This window comes from Phoenix dactylifera, chromosome 7 (genome assembly GCF_051530095.1).
Source record: "Phoenix dactylifera cultivar Ajwa chromosome 7, Ajwa_hap1_PhDact_Kaust_v1.1, whole genome shotgun sequence".
In the NCBI taxonomy this organism is placed as follows: domain Eukaryota; kingdom Viridiplantae; phylum Streptophyta; class Magnoliopsida; order Arecales; family Arecaceae; genus Phoenix; species Phoenix dactylifera.
The window spans coordinates 2,059,856-2,082,818 of NC_143196.1; the positions used below are offsets into that span (position 1 = coordinate 2,059,856).

Genomic DNA, 22,963 nt, shown 5'->3' on the forward strand with positions numbered 1-22,963 from the left:
ATGAGCAAACAAAAATATAAAAAGAATAATGAGTAATTTTTTTAATAGATAAAGAGAAACAAAGAGAGCTTGATTTGATTTAATTCTATGAGCAACGATTTGATCAAGAATCTTTACCCTCTTTTTATTGCTATTATCCTTTGAGACAATATCGAAGCCCAGAGAATTTTAATTGATTTTAGTTAAAAACAACAGTTTCTTTCTTTCTTGATTAATATTTATTTTTTCGCTTATATCTATTTGAGAAGTCCTTAATAGGCACGTAGTTTTAAATTTCAAAATCTGACTCCTTGAACAAGAAATAAGGTGGAGAGGATTTTTAATTAATTTCAATTATGAATAATTCTGATTAGTTAAGAAACGGTAAATTTTTCTTTTTTAACCTATATTCTTTTTACAGTTATATCTATTTGAAAAGCTCTAGATAGGTTATTTTAAATTTAAAAATCCCACTTCTAAAATTGGGAATGATATGGTTTCTTCATAACATGATAGGAAACTATTTTCTCTTTTTTTTGAAATTTTGGTGAATTTCTAGAGAGGGGGAGAGAATGTTATTTAGGCACCATATTATGAGTCTATTTTCATCGATGACACAACTTTGAATAACTGAAACCCACTTCCTTATTTTGCCCTGTTGCAATTGCTCACCTGCCCTCACTTTCTCCATTCCATCTTCAAGTGCCCTTCTATTGTTGCTATGAGGCACCTCAATTACCACTCGCTCTCTTAATATGTTGCACATCATGAACAAATTCAAAATGGACCTAAGTTAGTGGCTTAGCTCAAGCTTGTCATATTATTGATTAGGCATGCAATCCTGACAACCACTCCTTGTTCAAGATTAGACAAGTATGCAAACCCTTCCATTATTTTTCTTACTTGATTATACAATCTTCTAAACTCTACATGAAAGTAATCCACACATTGTGTCATGAGAGAGGCCCTATTGTTCTTATACACGCATTAAAATATTTATAAGAGGACCGAATAATGTTACTGTAACAACCCAGGACCTCACCCAAAATGGCTAGCCGGAAGGTATTATTTGGGTTCCTTGATCCTGTATAAGTACCCAAGATCTACCCAGCAAATAACCGATGTGGGACTAAACACGCGCCCGCTGGGTCCTCACATACTTCCCCCGTTCAAGCCTTGACGTCCTCGTCAGGCTAAGGGTTCATATCCATTCAAATCTAATCACAAACACCACGATCGGCCCGTGATCAGCCCCAATGGATCCGTGCTACAGTGTCCCCTAGTCTACATAGGTTATAGGCCGGGTCCGCTCTGATACCATTTGTAACAACCCAAGACCTCATCCAAAATAGCTAGCCGGAAGTTATTATTTGGGTTCCTTGATCCTGTATAAATACCCAAGATCTACCCAGCGAATAACCGATGTGGGACTAAACACACGCCCGCACGGATCCTCACAGTTACGTAAGCTAGTTATATTGCGAATTTAGAAGATGAGGGATAACTTGGTTGCAGATGAATGATGTATAATGTACAAAATGACTAACTAATATACCAATTGCTCCTCAAACATAAGCATATTTTTTTTAGCATACAAAGCATTTTCTTATATAACAAATGCATTTGTTTCACATGAATTGATTAACAATCTTTAATTTTTTGAACATGTTTATTCCTTTTGAGATGTCAGATAAATAATGATGGCCTATGACAATTTTTTCCTTATATCTATATTGTATAGTATATAATTAGGACTTATGAACATGTTTACTGGCAGACAATTGGATTTTGCAATGAAGCACTTAATGCCATATTATAATGAGAAACAAGTTAACTCGCCATGCGAAAGATGATTACAACCAAGTGCTATCTATTACATATAATCACATAGTTGAAGAGCGCTGTCAACCATGCTGGAATTTGGTCGAGGTTGGACACCCATGATGGGTTGACCCGACTCAACTCAATCTGATTTTAAACAAGGGAGGAACATTTTTTAGCGGGCGGAAAACCACCCAAAATTGCTCAACGTAATTAAAACTCGTCTCCACTTTTTGGATCAGAGAGAGAGAGAGAGAGTTAGGAAAATAGAATAACGAAGAGCATCTTCCATTGGTTTGAGAAGACACAAGTCTTGTGCTATGAGTAGATAGAACTTTTCATTCTTCTGATTGTTCTTTAATCCAAGGAACCCTTGAGAGCAAGAACATGAACAACGATTCACTCCAAAGTTTTCTTTCTTGTCTTCGTGAGATATACACTTTTTTTATTCCCTTTTTTTTCTTCTTCTTCATTCAATGAGATTCAAACAAATTTATAGTATTCTAATCTAATGCTCTTCTCAAGCACGTGCAACACACACACACACACACACAAGAAAAGAAAAAATAGGATGCTTATTATTCACAAATAAAGAACGTAATTAGTCTAAGAATACTCAAAATACAAGAAACAAGTTTAAAAAGAGCAGATATTTTTCCACTTGATTGCATTCTAATTTATTCACAAACAAAAAGCGTAATTAGTTCTGCAAGTTCCAACTTAGGTTACTTATTGGAGCTCAAATGTAATCAATATGGTTCTCCAGCAATGTTCCAGGTTGTAACAACATTTTCGTATGCAAAAGACTTCAAATTACTATCCAACTCTATCTATTAAGCATTCGTTTGGTTCGTGGAAAAAAAAAGTATGGTCAATAAATAAATAAAAAATACTTTTTATTTGGTTGTAAAAGAAATAAAAAAAATAGCATTTCTTTGTGAATAAGATTCAATTTTTCATTAAAAAAAATTATGAAGAACATAAAAAAGCTATTTTTCCAACCATTAGAAATTAGAGTTTTTTTTTCAAATTTATTTTTAAGCCCACTTTACCATGTGCTATTTTTTTTGATCAACCAAATGCTATAATTTTTTTTTTTTTTAGTTTTTCTTTCTGCAAACCCAAAAAAAAAGAAGTCGTCTAAATGCATGCGGTATATTTGGTTTTTGGTTCATGCTTGAGACCCCGCAAAGGACGGATTTATAAATCAGCAGTTTTTAAGTATCTCCACGATAATATCATCGCGCTCTTTTTAACCGTCCCATTTCCACCTTCCTTCTCTTCCCCGAGAGCCGTCACAGAACAGGAAGAGCGAGTAAAAGGGTATGGTTTTCCTCCGCCTCCAAGCTCCGCTACTACCCCTGCCCTCGACGATGGCCGATAGGACCAATGCCGCTTTCCGCCGCTCCTCGCCGTGGACACGTATCCGCCGCCGCCTCCGCCTCCGCCTCCGATCGCCAAAGGTTCCGCCCCTCTTACCCCAGTCTCGGATCCGGCCTTCCCCTATTCCTCCACGCCAGTAGTTTTGTGTACCCTAACTCCCTCTTCGATTTCTCTCGTCGCGGTTCTACTGTGCTTCCCCTTCTTTTTCATCCTAGGTTTTGGAGACCGTACGTGTTGCCGAGGTTTCTTCTGGACGATCTCTACCTTTTTCTAGGGTTTAGTTTATTGCTATCATACGTCACATTATTTCGATAGGTTCTTCTATCTCGAGGTTTTGAAAATTTGGTTTCTGTTTCGGATTTCTGCGGACTTTAATTATTTCATGTGATCGGTGAGACATCGTGGTTGAAAATTTGAATTTTTCTCATTCCGAAATTATGAAGCTGGCTAATAAATTTTGTCCCTGCCCATGTATATAGTGGTCGTAGCATTATAAGAAGCCAAAACATCTATCACGTGTAGGACGAAAATATGATCTAAAAAATAAGATTAGCGATGCAACTACGCCCCCTTGAGCAATCTCTATTGCCGCATCGAGTGCAATTATAGGGTTGGTTTTGATCCATGTGGCTTTTCAGGAAAGCAGGAGACTCATGTTGTGAATTACTTGTAGAATATAGAACCATAGCAAAGCAGCAGCATGCGGGTGGTTGGATATGGAAGCTACGGATTCATCTCCGAGTGACACTTTTCATTTGAAAGATGGCTTGAGGATGCCTTCCGACCAGAAGTTTACTGGTCCGGCGCGGTATGCAAGTCCCTCAGTATTGTGAGGCATGTGGTGATACTGAGGAGACCATCGAGCATGTTCTTCTGCAGTGCCTCAGGGCCTATGAGATATGGCAGAGGTCATCGGCCCCACTACCAAACTCGGTGGGCTCAGCATAGGACCTGATGCAGCTTTTGAGAGATTCCATAAGGAGTCCTAGATCTGTTGAAGATGGGATCTTCAGGGCGTACCTGTCCACCATATATGTAGGGGTGGCAATCGGGTCGGGTCAGGCATAAACAGGTCGGGTCAGATACCAATCGGGTCAAAAAATTATAAACCCGAACCCGACCTGTTTATTAAACAGGTCAGGAATTACAACCTGAACCCGACCTGTTTAATAAACAGGTCACCTGATCCGACCCATTTAAGACCCGTTTAAGAAAAAAAAAGAAAAAAAAGATGGGGGCCGGCGGGATGGGAGGGGAAGAGACTCGAGAGAGAGAGAGAGAGAGAGAGAGAGAGAGAGGAGACACCGAGAGAGAGAGAGAGAGGCAGTAGGGTAAAGGAGAAAAAAAAACAACCGCTCATCTTCTTCCCCGCACCGCCCGCGGCGTCCCCGCTGCGCCCGAGCCGCCACCCCGCACCGCCCGCGGCGTCCCCGCTGCGCCCGAGCCGCCGCCCCGCACCGCCCGCGGCGTCCCCGCTGCGCCCGAGCCGCCGCCCCGCACCGCCCGAGCCGCCGCCCCGCACCGCCCGCGGCGTCCCCGCTGCGCCCGAGCCGCCGCCCCGCACCGCCCGCGGCGTCCCCGCTGCGCCCGAGCCGCCGCCCCGCACCGCCCGCGGCGTCGCCGCTGCGCCCGAGCCGCCACCCCGCACCGCCCGCGGCGTCCCTGTTGCGCCCGAGCCGCCACCCCGCACCGCCCGCGGCGTCCCTGTTGCGCCCGAGCCGCCACCCCGCACCACCCGCGGACTCCGCCTTGCCGCGTCTCCGACGACCTCGACGCCGTTGGATCTGGAATAAGGCTTCTTCGGAGCCGTCGATTTGGAGGAGGAAAAAGGGTGGAGGAGAGGGAGGAGGAGGAGGAGGAGAAGGGCGAGAACCATCGATTTGGAGGAGGAGGAAGGGTGGAGGAGAAGGAGGAGGAGGAGAAGGGCGAGAACTGTCGATTTGGAAGAGGAGGAGAAAGGATGGAGGAGAAGGAAGAGGAGAGAATAGCCATGGGGAGGTGGACTTGAGGTTCGGAGGAGAGGAGACTCGGGGAGGGGCTGAGGGAATAGAGCTCGGCCATTTCAATGTTTCACAAACCCTAAATCCTAATTCTAAAATCGGGCTGAATCGGGCTGAGTGAATCGGGCCTAGACAGTGAAATCGGGCTATGGAGTGAAATCGGGCCTAGGCGGAGAGTTGGGCCGGCTCTGGACTTTATCTTGTGGGTTATAAGTTATAACTCTCATCTATCAGCCCAATAGTTAAACGGGTTAAACGGATTAAACGGGTCAGACATCTAAAACCCGTATCCGATCCAATTAATAAATAGGTTAAATGGGTCAACCTGTTTACGACCCGAACCTGTTTAGGCCAAACCCAAACCTGTTTATGGCGGGTCGAACACGGGTCGGGTTGGCGGGTCGGGTCCTATTTTGCCACCCCTACATATATGTCTGGATAGGAATGATGGAATTTTCGAGGGGAGGCGGTCGCCTCCGTGGATGGTGGTAGACAGAGCGGCGCATCACGCGAGGGAGGTTATTGCGGCTATCGTTGTGATTTCTTCTGTGATAGCCAAGGACACCTGGGGTACTCACGCTGTTTCAGCGCCCCGTTTTTGCCCTTGTTTCTTGGGTACCCCCACCCCTTAGCTATCTCAAAGTAAATTTTGACGGAAGCAGGTCAGCGGATGGCGTGACTGGAGAGATTAGCTTTGTGATCAGAGACCACTATGGTAGGATGCTTGTTGCAGGTGGGCGCCGGACACCTGGGTTCACTGTTGTTGGGGCAGAGCTGCGAGCTGCCTGGGAGGAGTTATCCTATGCCAGGCAGGTGCTTGGTGTGGAGCAGGTGCACCTTGAGGGGGACTCAGCGGTGGTAATCGACTGGATCCGGGGGTGGACAGGCATGGCGATGGTCACCCCCTTATCCGAGAAACACGCAGGATGGCTCAGTCAATGGGCGGTTTTCAGGCTGTTCATGTGTTTAGGGAGGCGAACAGGGCTGCATACTGGGTCGCCTTCTATGTCGCTCGGCACTCCGGGGATTTTTTTTGGACTTTCGGATTAGATGTTCCTTTTGCTTTGTTGTCTTTACTTTCTCGTGACTTAGATGGGTGTACTCAAATTAGACTTATATGAATGAGTAGCCGTTCTTACCAAAAAAAAAAAAAAAAAAAAAAAAGCAGCATGGCTGTGAAAGAGTGGTAGCCTCCTAAAAAAATACTTAGATAAATTGCCTTAAAACTGTTGAGGATTAGGAGCCTAGAGGGCAAATATTGTACATACATTTGTCTGAATAACCATCTGTAAATGCTTCCACGCCCCCCCTCTTCTTTCAAAATCTTTATAGGTTTCATCTCATCTTGTGCCCTCTGTAGAATGTAGTTTCAGTAACAATGAGCTTCCAGCTCGAGCGGTTTTGTTGAATTAGTTTTCAGTAGTCCTTTTACAATGTTTGCTTACAAATTTTCCAGCAATAGTAAAAGAGCTGGGGGGTGAGAAACCAATGATCCCTCTTGTTTGGTGCTATCCTGGTGTCGTTTTTTTTTTCTTATCCAGTTTACTCCATGCTTAGTGCTATTTATTTTCAAAGTTCAAACTATGTAGCCCAATGCACAATAAGATCATTGCCACAGCTTCCTGCAGCAGCTTTATGAGAGCCAGTTCCTATGCTAGATTCCTGTCTAGTGGCAAATTGATCCTAAATTGCATGCCAGTTGGCCAGCTGCGATGGAGGTTGGACAATGCTGACACAGGTGGCTAACAATTCAATCAGGACTTCTACAGCAACCTCAAGTATTTGAACTTGGGTAATTAACTTCAAATGAGCCTTCCTCCCTTTATTTCAGAAAGAAGATTCTTGACAAATTCTATTGCCTTGATTTCCTCTTAGGGATTATTTCATGTTCGACATTGCAAAATACACTGTGTAATATACTACATAATGTTTCTGTGACATGAACAGCGAGCATAAGCAAAAGGAAATGCAAGGTTTCCAATAGTGAATGTGCTAGCTAGGGAATGGGAACTCTGAGACTGAACCCAAAACTTAATAGCTTTCGAGATGTATGTAATTGAAGATTTTATAGGATTTCAGCCTGATATTTGAGAATTCTAAACTTGACAGGCGAATGAAAATTAAGGGTGGATTATCGGACCAATTTTCTTTTGTTTTATTGAACTCCGTTAGAACTATTGGAACTTGCTGATTGTCAAATTAAATTTTGTTTTAATTGGTGGTGCTTAATATGATACTCATTAAGTGATTGGTGAAAACCGTATGCTTGTGCTTAAGGAGTAACCATTCTCAAGTTGGTAAATCTCAGTCTAGACGCATTTTCTGCATCATGTTGTATTTATTAGTTATTACACAACTTATTTCATATTGAATGTGATATTGAAACTCTGGTTTGTTTGGGAAATCAAATAAGATTGGGCTAGATTTTTCTCTTGGATTTATGGAGTGGACAATCTAGTTAGATAGAGCCTATATAGACAAATACCCTCCTCAACCCAAATCTCATGAGCGTTTTTTTTTTCATGCAATCATAGAGGTCTACAGATAGCATTTAGACAAAGATTAAGATGGGCCTTTGGAAGAATATGGGCAGAGAAGATCAGTAGGCTCATTTGCTGTAGGAACTTTAGACTAAATTTTGACGGGCCTTTGGAAGAATATCGGCAGAGAAGATCAGTAGGCTTATTTTCTGTAGGAACTTTAGACTAAGATTTTGACGGGCCTTTGGAAGAATATCGGCAGAGAAGATCAGTAGGCTTATTTTCTATAGAAAATTCAGTCTAATCCTGCTCCATTTTCCAAACAAGTTTTTAATCATCAAGATATCCTATAGGTCTTGTCAATAATTTTATGTCTTGATATGGGTCAGATCCAAACCATAGCCGATGGAGAGTTTGAATTTGTTATATTAAAGAGAAGATTGTACCATTCTCACTAAAGAAAACTTATTTCATATTGAATTTTGTATTATGACTACACAACTGTGTAGCAAAATATGTCAGAACAAATTATGCACAAGTAGCAAAATTTCATCTCGGACGGTAATGATAATTTGGAATATCCCAACCCTATCTAAATTCTAACATACGAACACCAGGATTTAGTTTTCTTCAATGATAATTTATTTGTTCTATTGACTATTCCAAAACCTCAGCTGATTCAAAATGAGGCATCAAAATAACAGTGAAGACAGTAATCCAAAATTAGTTTCTTATTCAGACACATGTATTTTAATATTGAATATAAAAAAAGAAAGCTTATTCCAGAAAGCCAATACACTTGTGTTAAGTTTGGGAATATAGTAATCAAGCAATCAAGATCTAAAATTAGGTCGGATCAAATTATACAGGAGTAAGACTTTTATTCTTATAATCTGATAATTTCGTACTTATTATAAGGATACAGGGATTTGCTTTTATTCAATGATAAAAAGTGCTTATTGTTAGAAGTCCATTTTCTTGTTTTTGAAATCGAAACCAAAATTCCATAAATGTCGATTAGATGCGGGTCAAGAAATCGATTACTTAAAATTTGAAGAAGAAATAAAGTCGGTATTACTATTAAAATTGGGACGCTAACCAAGACACACATGACATATATCTCGCTATCACATGAAATTAACTGCAAAATTAGCAATAAAATGACAGTAAGCTCAAAACTAAGCTCAAATCTCTTGTTATTATTATTATGCACAAGAATTCACATCAATTACTGCCAAGGGTCTTCAGAAGTAGTTCATTTAACGATCAGACTAATGACAGTAAACTCAAAACTACGCTGCAAGACCTGAAAAGGGAGATGGGAAAAGAGTAGGAGGGAGGAACCGGGAATGAAACAGAGGGAGGGAGACGTAAATGACGTCAGTCAGCATGAGACGGGCTCCAGGACATGCGCCACGTACTCCTCCTCGTCCGGCCTCGGCGCCGGCCCGTCGAACCGGAGCTCCCTTACCCACCGGCTCCCCAGGTCTACCGCCACCAACCGCCCGTCCACCCACAGCACCACCTCGAGATTCGCGCTCTGGAATCTCAGCGGCCGCGGCGCCTCGCGGCACACAATCGGCTCCCCGCCCTCCCACTTGTCCCCGCCGTCCGCACCCGCCGCCACAGCGAACAGCCCAAGAAGGGTCCACCGGTCCGATGGCCCCAGGGCGTGGATCTCCACGGCGGACTCCGTCACGCGCGCGCAGCATAGCCGCCCGCCGCCGGCCTCCCCGAGCTGCCAGTCGTCGCGGCACCCGGGGGGCGCCGGGACGATCCGGGCAGCGCCGGCGGCCGGATCGTAGGCGAGCACCGCCGTCGAGGCCGTCCTCCAGCAGGCCATGCCGGCGGCCGAGACGCCGGAGCCGGGGACGATCGGGTCGGCGGGGAAAGGCGCCGGGTCGGACCGCCATTCGCCAGTCGCGGAGGAGAAGGTGTCGAAACGGTAGGCGGTGGCGCCGCCGGTGCCTGACTCGAGGAGGCAGACGAGGTGGAAGAGGGAAGGGGAATCGGACCGGGAGACGAGGACGAGGGCAGGAGAAGAGAGAAAGGGGTGGGGGCGGGGAGGGCGGGGAATTGGGGTCCAGCGCGCGGTGGCGGGGTTGCAGATGTAGTAGGAGGACCAGGCGCCGCGGCAGAGGACGAGGCCGTGGGAGGAGGAGCCGACGGAGACAGCGGGGGGTAGGAAGGAGAGGGCCGGATCGGGGAGATCGCGGGGGCAGTGGCCGAATGGAGCGTAGGCGGGGCGTCGGGCGGCAGTGGAGACGGCGTGAAAGAAGACGCCGGCGACGGCCCCCTCGTCGCCATTGTCGACCACCCACTCGCCGTCGATGGCGGGGTCGTCGACATCGGCGCCGTCGGTGATCACCCAGTCGCCGTCCTCGAACTCCATGGCGCGCTCGATCGCTGCGGCTCTTGAAATCCTTTGTAAGAAGCAAGAAGAAAGAGGGGTGGAATTAATGTTGGAGGGGGAGTTATTTTCCTTTCGGGGGCTTTTTATAGGGTAGTTTTCGGTACGAGGACGAGGACCGAGGAGGGCGCCCTCATTCATCAGAGCACAGTGGATGGGGTTGATCGGACGGCTGGGATATGGGGAGAAGAAGCGACACACGAAACTTCGTTGAAATGTTTTGAGATGCGTGTCCAGTGCACAGCTGCGCTTGCATCACCATTCATCCTGGAAACACGAATGTCGAAGTTAGCTATGGTCAGAAAGCAACATGTAGAAACCAGGGAACGTTGAAAACTTGATTCTATTTTATTCTTCGCTTTTTGGATATTTTTAGGTAAGGGTAAGCAAAGTTTTTTTTTTTTTTCAAAAAATATCCAGGATTCTGAATCTTAGATTCTTTGCGAGGGCAAGCCTTTAGCAACATGAAAAAAGGTTATACCTTATAAGCTGCTCCGAAATACAAATATAGAAGCAATTCAAACCTCCACTTCCTTGGATTTTGGATTCAATGCGGATAGAAAGGTGCATGCCTCTAGGCTCTGTAGTTTGAAGTATTTTTTGTTGGTGGATTGAAGATCTTTGTTGTTTTATCCTCTCCCGCCCTTACATGCCCTGATCTATCCAAATTTGCTCCATTTAATTCGACAAATCTTTGTAATAACGATGCTTAGATTGCATGTCGATAACTATGTACAACGACAATTTTGCTAATTATGGTGCAGTAGACTTGGGCACCCTTTCAATTGGTCCATCTCAGGAGCCAGAGATTCATTCATAGCCGATTCCACACCACGTAGCCTATTTGGGGACTTCATGAGATGCCGTCCCCCAGCTTCAACTCGCATCAGAAGGAAACAAGCCCACCCTACAACGGCAGATCCCACTGGATGTGGCTCTTCTGCCATTCATGCACTGGTGCACATTAAAATGGTGCAGCATCACCTCATGCATCGTTTACATTTAAAACACAATGATTTTAAATATCGGACAACGAATCGGCAAGCTATCCGATTTCTGAATTGACCGGCCGATCCATTTAGTGATGCAAAACTTGTGGGAGAAGGAGAGAGACTCAAGGACGGTGTTGAGGGAGGTCGTCAAGGCAGGCGATGCCGCTCTAGGCGTTCAGAGCCTTTGTGTCTTAGGTGGAGATGCTGCTGTGGGTGAAGTATTGAAATTTCTTATAAGATAGGTTTCTACTGATAATGGACTGGTTTTAATTCGATTTTTTATAACATAATACGGGTTAAATTATCTTCTGAATGAATGTTTAAGGTGCCCATAATTATTTTGTGACCATATCGTTATTTTGGACCCTATTATTTTAGTCATATGGTGTGGTGAGATGAATCTATTAGTACTACTAACTAGGTTAGGTCCTCACTCCACTCTATAGAGAAAATCTAGGATATCAACGTCTTTACATTCCAAGGAGTACCTATTCCGTTGAGGAGACAAGCATCAAAGAGGAGAAGGAGAGGAAGATCTACCCCGCTCTTGTAATTTTTTCTTCTGCAGGATATTGCTGCAGCAATCATCAAGGGTTGCCATGGCTCTCAAGGTGCTCTTCGATCTTTCCTATTTTGATTTATAGTATTTTATATTTTAATCACTTGCATAGTGTCCATGAAAATCTCATATGAAGTTGATATGTTCCAGCTGGACCTCCACGAAGTCGTCGTAGAGCTACGTCAAGAGAGGCTAGCTCCTCGTCGCCAATATAGGACCAGACATTGCTTTCCTCCTCGTTGGTGGTCAAGGGCTTGATAGTAGCAGTGGGAGGGAGTTGGAAGAGGGCCGGCAGCAGGGGCAAGGGGAATAAGGGGAGAGGGGGTCGAAAGAGAGGATAGTGCAGAGTAGAGTAGAGGCAGAGGGGAGGGGAGGGGTCAAGCTCAAAATCCTCATAGTGCTCAAAGTGGAGCCAGGCAAAGAGGACGAGGCAGTGATAGACATGGAGGGCATGGAGACGGGCAGAGCATGGGGTTTGCCCTATAAGAACTGTACTAGACCAGCCAGTTTAACTGGTTCGTCCTGTTCTCTCTAGTTTTGACCAAGCTTTGACCAATTTTAAAATATCTCTCTATTTTTTATTTTTTTGGTCAGACAACATTGCATTTCAAACAAATCTAACGTGAGTACAAGCTGCCAGATCAGTAAACAATACAAAGGGTGTGGAATGTATACCAAGCTCGTCCAAATAGCCTCCTCGGAGTTCCGAGCTACATATATAGGAGGCGACCCGGTTTGCTGCATTATTCGTCTTCCAATACATGTGAGGTATCTGGAAGGAGATGAACTTCCGCACCAATCTGTGTATTTCGTATCAGCGGATGACCATCCTCATACCTATCCACTCTTCGGATCCAATCAATCACCATAGAAGAGTCATCCTCAAGCAATATGCTAGCAGCCCCTAGCGTGCGTCTCGCATAAGATATTCTTCGAACCAAACTGAACTGGCGATCGATTCTTAGTTAAACCGGTCGAACGGCCGATCTTGGCCGATTTTAAAAATATTAGTAAAATATTCCAGTAAACCCATCTAGCACGAGCCAACACACATTAATTAACTGGGTCCCTCTACACTACTCTAATACACCTTGCTTGTCTTATTGCTGTAAAATTCATGGTCATATAGATCAATGCTAGTAGGTTTCTCAAATTGAGATTTTGGGCCTAGTTAGACCCATAACGAGTTTGCCCGAGTTAACCTCTACAAGGGCCTAGATAGTCTTTGTGATGCTCGGGATCATCTACTCAAGGCTGGCCGCTAGAGTTTCTCTTGATTCTTCGAGGATGCACCGAGATGGTCGTCTCATGGGTCCGCCAAATAAATCGGTGCTTCGTGATTGCCACGGCTGGGAAACGATAAGGCGGTTCGGAGCATTTTCCATCATATCAGGAGCAAAAACTTGCGATTTATCATGTACTGGTATATCAAAAGTAAGATGTTGTGATTTCTTTTATTCTTTTTTGAATAATCAAGTTTGTAATGCTATTTACTATCATATTTTGAGGGTAGGTTAATCTACTCTATCAATCCCTCTAGAAAAGTGACAAATCAGCAAATGTAGAAATTATATTCTACACCATATAGCTGTGCACTATGCCAATCATCTCGTCTCCTTCATGTGGGCTCCATTTACCGTGCATTGGTCTCAATGATTGGCCTAAAGAAACTAGGCGGCATGCTTACTGTATGCCCACATTGGTGCATATGGTGTAGGATATAATTTTTTCAGCAGATGTGCGAAAGCCAGCTTTCTGTAGTAGGTTATTAAGTTGCAGGAAAGATTGAATAATCATATGGTAAAATTCATCTTATCTCTCACATACAAAGAGCAGCCAATTCTACCTTTATATAAATGAGTAAGCCGACTCATGTTGGAATCTCTTGTGTGAAACCAAAACACAGTAGAATTCATCCGTGACTTCAGGAATATCTCCAATAACGGAGGAGAGATGATTTGCTTACATCTACTACTCCCTCTTTTCAAACGATCTGCAAAACCCAGGCATAATCTCCATCAAAGGTGCCAAAGTATCGAAGCCAAATAATTCAACTAAATAGATCTACCATGATCAAATAACCAACTTGTTCAATTACAAAGTTTTCAAATATTCATTAGTATCAAAAAAAAGACTAATTAACTAACTAATAGCTCCAATGCTTGAACTCCATGCTCAATCCATCCGAAAGTGTGCATGTTGTGACTCTAAAAAAGATATGCAACTGATGGATATGAGCTTTCCGATCAAATAAGGATCTCCAACAACCACACCAATATAAATAAAATAAATTAATAACAAAGATAATAAGATAAATAATGCCAGATGGAATAAATATTATAAAAACTCATTCAAAACAACATATACATGTATTATCAATATCCATTTTATTAAAAGAAATATACATCACAAATACTAACAAATTTAGCCATTATTCAACAATAATTTCATATGTCATATCATCAGTTTCTTTTTATCTTAATTTCAAGTTTGATAATAACTTATTTTCTAGCTTTGGACTAACCAAGATTGTACCCCAATCTATGAGTTATAAAATAGGTTTTCATATTCAAAACAACATATACATGTATTCCTTATAATTCCAAGATAAATAGAACATAATTCACATAATCGTATATTCAATAGTAGATACCAACATATAATAAACATATAAATATGCTTATACCGAAAATCATATAGCAGCATATTATCTAGTGCAAAACCAAATCCATTGATACAAATCTCACGATATAAATCTAATGGTGCAAATCGGTAAATATTTATATACTAGTGATCAAGTACAAGAATTCTTATCTCTATGATGACAGACTCGACATAGTAAGTATAGTCTCACACTATTATCTATGAACCAGGATGCTGAGTACCCTGCTCAAAACTTTCTTGTGCGGACGACTTCTCCCCTATAGAAACAAACGGTCAAACCCAATTATCAAAAGAACATCATACAGTGGACTAGCAGCTTAGACCTTCTACTAGAGTCTACTAGGTGTCCGTCACTCGGTCTCTCAAATTTCTTCTACTAATCTCTTGGATCAACTAGAGAGAGAAGCAAGAGAAAGAAGCGGGAGAGAAAAGAGAAAGAGAAAGAGAAAGAAAGAAAGATAGAGAGAGGAGAGAGAGAAAGAGAAGAGAGAGGAAACAAGAGAGCTTTGAAAGCTCTCTATCTCTTCTCAAGATAGAAGAAGGCGGGAGTCATCAAGGTGGTAGTGGCCAAGGGCAGCCCGGCCGTAGTGATGGCAACCAAGGGCGGTCTTCCACCTGTGGTATCATCGGTTATGGTGATTGGCCGATGGAAAGAAAATCAGAGAAAGAACAAGAAACAATAGATAAAGGGGGGTTTTGCTCTTCTCCTCCTTCCCTTTTCTTTTAACCCATGATCGATTATCATTCACTTGTCGTGTAGCCAAGTAGAAGTCAAGGGGCGACAATGGCTGAGAGTGCCCGATGGTGATCGGTAAAAGCAAAGGAAGGAAAGTAAAATGGGGGATATTCTATTCCATGCCCATCCGGTAGCTCGCTAGTCTAAATCCTAGCGTCGACAACGGCTAGAAGACCAGAAAAGAAAGAGAAAGAGGCATAAAGTGGTCAACTCAGTTCGACGAGGTCTAAAAAGATGTTTTGGTGACTCTTCCGGCGGCAATCCAAGAAATATATCTACAAAAAGGGCTTGGAACTAGCGGTGATTTTTCGAGAGATCGTTGATGGAGTTTGTAGGGGGAGGAGACCCTTAAATAGATGAGATCCTAGGGTTTAGCCTAACTTTGCCTTACTCTAGGACTCTCGGAGTTCGTCGGAGTTGGGAGGGAAGAAGATTACTAATTGGAGTCTTTCTCTCCGCTAGCATATGCAAAGCATGTGAAATCCAATAGTCCCGAGCTTCTTTAGGCTGACCCAATAGGTTATCGTGGATATCTTGGCACTATCTTTTATTGTTGCAGCTACTACACCTGTGGCCGCCAACAAACTAGAATAGATAAACTACAACAATAATTCGAAGCAAACAACTTGAGCTTGTTAATATTATTTTTGCAGCTTCGATAATTTGACAATGCCTTTCTTCAATTGACCAAATTTTAATGTGTAAATTGAACCTCGATCCTTATAGTGTCCTTTTCCATTCGTGTTAGAGAATATCTTTAAAAAGATATATTGTCATTTTTCAATTGGTCCATCACTAAGAAAGTTATCTAATTGTTTTCGGGCGCAGTATACAGCTGATGACATTGTTATACTTCGAGCAAACGAGGATGGCCCTTACAATAACACTCTAGAAACCTACAATTATCATTTTGCCAACAAGTGATGCACAGGAACGTAGTTGAGATAAAGTTTTACCGCATGCCCTTTGCTTTTCAAATTCTTCTTCGTCTTTTCTTGGATAAATTGATCGAATTGAAGTTCGTATGTGCGGTTGCTGGAATGAATCGTTTTCGATTGCCGGCTACAATTAATAATACGAAAGTTGGTTTTGACGAGGTTCGTACTCTTGAACTCCATGCTGCGAACGCCACAGATGCAGTAATTAACTCGTATTAGTTTGAATTCAAATAGGCTTTAGGATTATATATTTTTTTCGTGGTTATGGATATTGCCGAAAAAGCACAGTTCCACAGAATACCATGGATATTACTACTGGAGTCAGATAACGGCAAGAACAAGACCGAACCAAAGAAAAAGAAAAGAAAAGAAAAGAAAAGGAGGAGGAGGAGGAGAAGAAGAAACCAAGGAACTAATTCATGGCCTCTTAACCAAAGCACTGGTCGCCGGGGAGTGGGCCGGGGAGGGAACCCTTGTCGAGGAACTGGAGGCCAAACACCACAGCGATGGCAAGAACGGTGAGATAGGAGAGGCCCTCCACGGCCCCGAGCAAGCCGTAGGGCCCGGCGGGGAGGCCGGACCCCGTCCGGACTTTGGTGTAGAGAGACCACCCCACGATGCCGGCAACCACCAGGTAGCTCACCCCTTCCGCCGCCCCGATCGAACCCCCGGGCCCCGGCGGGAGGCCGCAACCGGTCGTCTTCAGCGCGTACAGAGACACTCCGATCACCGGGTTCGCCACCAGGCCCCCCACCGCCGCCGCAAACTCTATCGCTCCGCTCTCGCCGCTCTCGGCGTCCTTCGCCTTGCACGTGACCGACAAACTCCGCACGTGACCGTTCCCTTTCCAATTCCTCCCGTTATGAGCATGCGGCCCAGCTCCGGGCGAGGTCAGAAGCGTCGTTAGAGCTGACGCCATTTCCAGCCTCGCCTTCCCTCGATCTTTCCTTATCTTTTTATGCTCGGCTTATCTTTTATAATTTTTTTTTCCAAACCGGATGACTCATGTATTTTCAGTATGAATATATTTAATAAAATTAAAAAAATAAAAAATTTAGAGCTCCAAGCTATACTAAACACGAATGACCTATATATTTCTAGTACCGATATATTCAATAAAACTAGAAAATAAAAGATTCAGAGCACTTTAGGTAGGTAGCTCATTATTCCCAACCCATACCACCGGAATAGCCGGTGACATACAAAGTCATCTTATCTTTTGCTCTCATCGGTGTGTATTTGGAAGTGGCCACTCATTTCCTGCAAACTCCGACCGTACGATTGAAGTTTCGGAATGATGATCTGCTTTACAGGATGATACCGCCCGTTTGATAAGGATAACCAAATGTCGATGTTAGGGTGGCGATTAATCAGAGCAGGTCACAAGGCAGAGGTAATTTGTCTGATAAAGTTTGGTTGGATTCGTATATATTTATTAATAGAACGGGACCACTGGCAAGCCCCACTGGCACGTGATGGTTCCTTTTCAGAGAGAGGAGATTAAGGAGGGCAAATTTATTGATTATTTTGTTCAATGCTTCTAAGTTTCTGCCCAAAAAAAAGAAAAATTCTAAGTACTTAATCACATGCCCCAAAATTAAAAAAAAAGGGGCTTAAATTAGGGTAATTTTGGATAAAGGCCAGTGGAGCGATCCACCTGTCTCAGATACATCCAAGGCCAAAACTGTCATGTCATGGATCTGAGCCCACGTTCATGTGGGTGAACCAGAGATCACACCCTGAATCAGAGGACGAAGCTTGTCAGCGAAACCATCACGGGATGCAGCACAGGATTCGATCGAATCTTTGGTCCATTTCTTGGTCCCCAATGTTAGCAAAATGTCAAAACCCCTTCTCATCTCCCTTTACCACCGCTCCAACCGGGCCCATTACAACCGTTGTTTAGAAATGCGTCACCAACTAGCAAAAGCAATCAACCACGATTGGGGTACCAAGGGTATCCAACAGTCAATTGCCAGATTGGAGCCACCTTATCTCTGAAAACATTGATTTTTTTTTTCTTCCTCATATCTCAGCACCACAAATGAGCCTATGAGCTGTATCCTGCACTAGATCCAGACAAAACACAGCTCCTGGACGATTCCTTTCAATCCGATTGGGCAGCACGAGCGGGCGGTGGAACTCCAGCCAGAAATGGCGGACGGGTGGCAACGTCCAGGCCCGCACAATTAAAGATAGAGAGAGAGACGTCATCCCATACATCAAGACTGTTCTAACGTGACATTTTTAGCTCGCGATTGGTGGATAGGAGGCAAAAGAAATGAACTTTAAGTATCCAGCTGTGAAACACGCAACAAAGATAGTCATAAAATAAAGAAGCTTACCACCCCTCATTAAGGCATCAAATTGTGCAATTCCCCCCGTCCGTATGCCCCGCAAATACCTGCAAGAAAAAGAAAGCACCTACCGACGCCACGCAACACCACACACAAAGAGCGTCAGAATAAATGCTTTGAGATAGGGGACTCCAAGCAGATACCAGAGAAGCTAACCAAGAGAAACAGCTTGCGAATTGCCGAGTCCGCAAAAATCAAACAGTGTCCAACGGCTACTTGTTTTTGAACTTCCTGAGCTATTTGGAAGGAAAACTCAAACCCTGTATATGTATATGTATATGTAACCGTCACTTGAAAGGGATGCAACGGTCGAATAAGGAACCGTGCGCTGACAAGAACACTAACGAACTTTTGAAATAAGGAGGGAAGAAACCAAGCTACACAATGCATTCCCTCCAAGTTTTTAAACTACTGACTTCAAGTTCTACACAAACTTAAAACAAAAAAGAAAAAGAAAAAAAAAACCCACCCTTGTTACTTCTACTAGCATCCATGTACAATGCTGCTGAATCATCATCAGTGATGCTTTGAAGACCTCAGATCCTCAACACTGTCATCATCTTCTTCATCTCTTTTCCTCTTGTTGGGTTGAGAAGAGGAGGGAAGGGGTGGCTGGACACCATTGCTGTGATTATTCTCCTCATCATCAACTTCGTCCTCATCATCTTCGCTGCAAGCATCAAAATCACTTCCTCCAGTCTCATCAACAGGTTGAACAATCGGCTGCACTAGATATTCTGTTCCAAGATCCTCTTCCTGCAAAAATCACAATTTAGAAATATCAAAAAGAAATCCTGTTGCATGCATTAAAATGGCAATGCAAAGTTGAAAAAAAAATAAAACCAAGAAAATAATAAATAAAGATCACAATATAGGCAAAAGAGAAAGGAGTAAGAAAATAACAGAGCATCCATTAAAGATTTATTTTAAAAAAACGTGAAATAGAAAATATAGTTGTAAAAAAACAAAGGTAATCTGTTCAAAGATCCTCTTCCTGCAAAAAATAAAAATAAAATCACAATTTATAAATATATAAAAAAAAGCTATTGCATGCATTAAAATGGGAAAGCAAGGTTGGAAAAAAAAGCATGAAAAACAATAAATAAAGAGCATAATATAGGCAAAAAGAAAAAGGAGTAAGAAAACAACAGCAGAGCATCCACTAAAGATTTATTTTAAAAAATGCATGAAATAGAAAATATAGTTCTAAAAAATTAAAGGACAAAGTTGAACCTATGCATATCAACATCCAGCCGAGTGAAGAAATCCCAAATGGCAGGGAAATAGCAGAAGTGAAATTTTATTAATGCTTCCAACAAAAGTACTCCAAACATCAGGCACAATTATACTAAATTCAAAATTCCTCAGCATGGCATTCAAAATGTAAGCAAAATTGCATGATTAGAAAGGACACTTTTAATTTACAAAAAATATAACATGCACAAAAGCACATACATCAGTAACAGACTTATACAAAATAAATTAATAACAATTTACTTATTTTTATGAATTAATAATCAATTAAGAATACTGATTTGAAAGTATACATGATCAGCCAAATTTCTCTGATCTCTATTAACCAAGACCAATTAGCTGAAATAAATTGTCAACATAAAACCATTACAAAACAATCATCAAAAGCTGTAGGAAAAACAAGATTCAGAAATGAATGAAAGCACTAACAGAACGCACAACATAAACAAAAAAAAAAAAAGTAACAGCAGAATTATATTTAGAGTCAATGACCTAGGTAAAAGCCATTAGCCATAAAATCATAAAAAATTCCCTAAAGTCTAAAACCAATATTAAGACATTCACATCGAGCCCTAAAAACCAAGAGTAGCTCCAACAGGCTCCTAAAAACATGTGTTAGATGTGTCCAATATTCGTCCAACTCTTCTGAACTCAAATATCCTAAACCGATCTAGTCATCTAGAGGCACTAATATCCACAGCAACAACCAACAGAGCTTGTGAGTTTCCAAAACATATGACTCATAAAATCATCAAAAATATGTCAGATAAAAAAAAATTACAGACAACCTCTATATTCCTAAGTTTGATGCTGTTAATATCAAACAAGCAGTCCACAAATAAGTGATCACTGATTTGATTAGAAACATTAAACAATCGCAATCGAAAGACTGAAGCTCCCCTTGGTGAGGAAGTAAAACATCATTGTGTGCCTTAAATATATCCATAAAAAAAAATACTGTTACGCATACATGCAGTGGATATCTAAAGAATTCTGCTGCCAGACCATAGACATGCCAATCCATACTCTGCAGCTAGACTATGAGTAACCCAACTAGAGCTCCATCAACAGATAAATCAAAATACTCAATGCTAGGTATTTTCATGTGCTACTCAGTAATAAAAGCATGCTATCACCGTAAATATTTTGCGGAATAAATTTAAGAACACCAAAGTTAGGGGAAAAAAATGGGGCACCATCTTCTAGTTTTGTACCACTTATAAATGAATCAGAGAGACAACACCAAAACATGGAATTATATGTCAAGCCTACTTAGATATAGCATTTGTTTGCATATTTAATATTATACACACAGAGAAATTATGCCAAAAGATTGCATCAAAGGACAAAATCATGCTGCTTCTAAACTATGAAAATAAATTTCTACAGATCAAAATAGTAAACATGAAATATAGAAAATTTTCTTATGTATAACACAAGAATAACAGGGTAAAGTAAGACCCACAAAATCTCTAAATCAATCAAGAGATGTATGCCTGAAATAAAAAGATATACACATAAATGAAAACAGGGTAAAATGAGAATATACCTCGTCTTCATCCTCACCATCACCCTCCTCATACTCCCTATCCTCCTCCACTCCTTGCTCATCCTCCTCGCCGATCTCCCCATTCTCATCCTCCTCCCCCTGCTCATGCCCATCGATCTCCCCTTCCGTGCTCATCAACCTCCCCGTGCTCCCTGGCTCACCATCATCCTCTTCATCCTCCACTTCCTCTTCCTCTTCATCTCCATCCCCATCCTCCTCATCAACCTCCTCTTCATCTACCGCCTCTTCTCCATCCTCCTCCACCCCATCAGCATCCTCATCACTATCCCCAACATCATGCACCTCAACCACATCATCATCTTCCCCTTCCTCCTCATCGATCTCCTCCACCAAATCCTCTTCCTCCTCATCATCGTCCTCCACGTCCTCCTCTTCTTCCTCCTCGTCCTCGACATCAATGGAAGTTGCTCCGACTGGCGCGACCCGGAACCCATTTGATAGATGGTGATGAGGCCCCCGGCCCAGTCCATTGGCCTCCACACTCCTACCAGTTTCAGTCTCCTCCTCATCGGCGTCACTCTCCTCATCCTCATCCACATCGACAATCGCATCACCTCTGGCACTTCCCCCGACGCCATTCACTGACCTCCCGGCTCGATCCCCACCATCAACTTCGCCGCTCCCAGCGTCCTCCTCGTCCTCCTCCTCCTCTTCCTCATCCTCCTCCTCGTCGTCCGTCTCCGGACGCTCGTTCTCATCAGCATCCATCTTGTCGAGATACTTCAACGTCCTGATCATCCCGAACACCCGGGATCGGTAGTCCTTGACCCTGGTGACCGGGCACTCGTAGAGATCCAGCGACACCAGCCGGAGCTGCGCGAGAGGCGCGAGATCCTCGAGGAACTGGATTCGATTGTTGGAGAGATCGAGATCACGGAGCGAATCAAGCCCAGCCTCCACCAGGAACTCAAGGCCGCCGGCGATCCGGTTGTCAGAGAGTATCAGCCTGTGGAGGTTCCGGAGGCGTGGAAACTTCTCCAGCGACGACACCCCGACGTTGGCGATGGAGAGGTGCTCCAGGCTCTGGTACCTCTCCAGCAGCCTCGGCGGCGGAAGCCGCCCCTGGAGGCACTTCACCGCCCCGTCTAGGGTTAGGGTTCGCGGCGCCGAGGACGAGTCCGCCTGTCCTTCGAGGGCCGTCTCCACGGCTCTCTCCCAGGCCTCGTCCATCCCTGTAACCAATCCGCAAACCCTAGATTCGCAATCCCAATACAAAAACCCCCCAAAAACAACAACAAAAAAATCCGATCAAACCCTAGCAATCGATCAAACTCTTTTCAACCGGCACCAAACAATCAAACGATTCCGCTCGTCAACGAATATCAAGGAAGCAAGGAAATATGGAGACGAAAAAGAGAAAACTCTAACCCTAGATTCAGGAAGTAGAGAACGAGAGAAGAAACCCTAATCCTAACTCCAGATGCTGGGGAAATTAAGAATTTTTTCTCTCTATTTTTCTCCCCCTTCTCTCCCCAGAGTTCTCCAGAGAACCCTCACAAGATGCTTTTTTTCGTTCGTTTCCGTGGCCCCTCTCTCTCTCTCTCTCCTCTCTTTCGATCCCTCCCTGGGCTTTTTATTTCGATTTTTCTAATTTTTAATGAATTTCTAATCCCATTTATTCAATTTTTGGTTGGCATCGGGAATTCGAGCTGACGTCTCGGGTTCCAGGCCGGCGTCTGTTGGGCGGGTTGAACCGGATCCACACGGGCTAGGGAGGGGCGCTCTTGTTTTATTCTTCGGTGTCAGAGCCAATGGGGACCGTTCAATCAGGAGTCGCGGATCGCTGACGTGGACAATTCCGACGGTGGATGCGGTGTTCT

At 43.3% G+C, this 22,963-nt stretch overlaps 3 protein-coding genes across 5 annotated transcripts; all 3 read right to left on the reverse strand.

Moving 5' to 3' along the window:
* Nucleotides 1-8,224: 8,224 nt before the first annotated feature.
* Nucleotides 8,225-10,129, reverse strand: LOC103707590 (uncharacterized). The gene has a single exon (XM_008792128.6). The coding sequence runs from the start codon at nucleotides 10,053-10,055 to the stop codon at nucleotides 9,048-9,050; it is 1,008 nt and encodes a 335-aa protein (XP_008790350.3). The 5' UTR covers nucleotides 10,056-10,129; the 3' UTR covers nucleotides 8,225-9,047.
* A 6,052-nt stretch (nucleotides 10,130-16,181) lies between these two features.
* Nucleotides 16,182-16,881, reverse strand: LOC120107845 (anti-muellerian hormone type-2 receptor). Its single transcript, XM_039121334.3, has one exon. The coding sequence runs from the start codon at nucleotides 16,879-16,881 to the stop codon at nucleotides 16,390-16,392; it is 492 nt and encodes a 163-aa protein (XP_038977262.3). The 3' UTR covers nucleotides 16,182-16,389.
* Nucleotides 16,182-22,812, reverse strand: LOC120111111 (Leucine-rich repeat (LRR) family protein). Of its 3 annotated transcripts, XR_016395853.1 has the most exons (4): nucleotides 21,123-22,812; nucleotides 18,789-19,075; nucleotides 18,476-18,579; nucleotides 16,182-18,386 (listed from the first exon to the last, which is right to left on the reverse strand). XR_016395853.1 is itself a non-coding variant. In XM_089924152.1 (3 exons), exons 1-2 carry the CDS (start codon nucleotides 22,311-22,313, stop codon nucleotides 18,836-18,838), a joined length of 1,431 nt encoding a protein of 476 aa, XP_089780278.1. In that variant the 5' UTR covers nucleotides 22,314-22,812; the 3' UTR covers nucleotides 16,182-18,386; nucleotides 18,789-18,835. The 3 variants fall into 3 exon arrangements, 2 of the variants coding, with proteins under 2 accessions (XP_089780278.1, XP_088557052.2); XM_089924152.1 differs by lacking the exon at nucleotides 18,476-18,579; XM_088700926.2 differs by lacking the exon at nucleotides 16,182-18,386 and having other exon boundaries at nucleotides 18,539-19,075; nucleotides 21,123-22,811.
* Nucleotides 22,813-22,963: the final 151 nt, after the last annotated feature.

Excerpts from the sequence above, each read along its gene's own strand:
- LOC120111111 (XM_089924152.1), bottom strand. The coding sequence starts at position 22,313 with ATGGACGAGGCCTGGGAGAGAGCCGTGGAGACGGCCCTCGAAGGACAG. Across the intron at positions 19,076-21,122 it reads ATGGTGAGGATGAAGACGAG|GAAGAGGATCTTGGAACAGA; the intron begins GTATATTCTCAT and ends TGATTTTTGCAG.
- LOC103707590 (XM_008792128.6), bottom strand. The coding sequence starts at position 10,055 with ATGGAGTTCGAGGACGGCGACTGGGTGATCACCGACGGCGCCGATGTC.
- LOC120107845 (XM_039121334.3), bottom strand. The coding sequence starts at position 16,881 with ATGGCGTCAGCTCTAACGACGCTTCTGACCTCGCCCGGAGCTGGGCCG.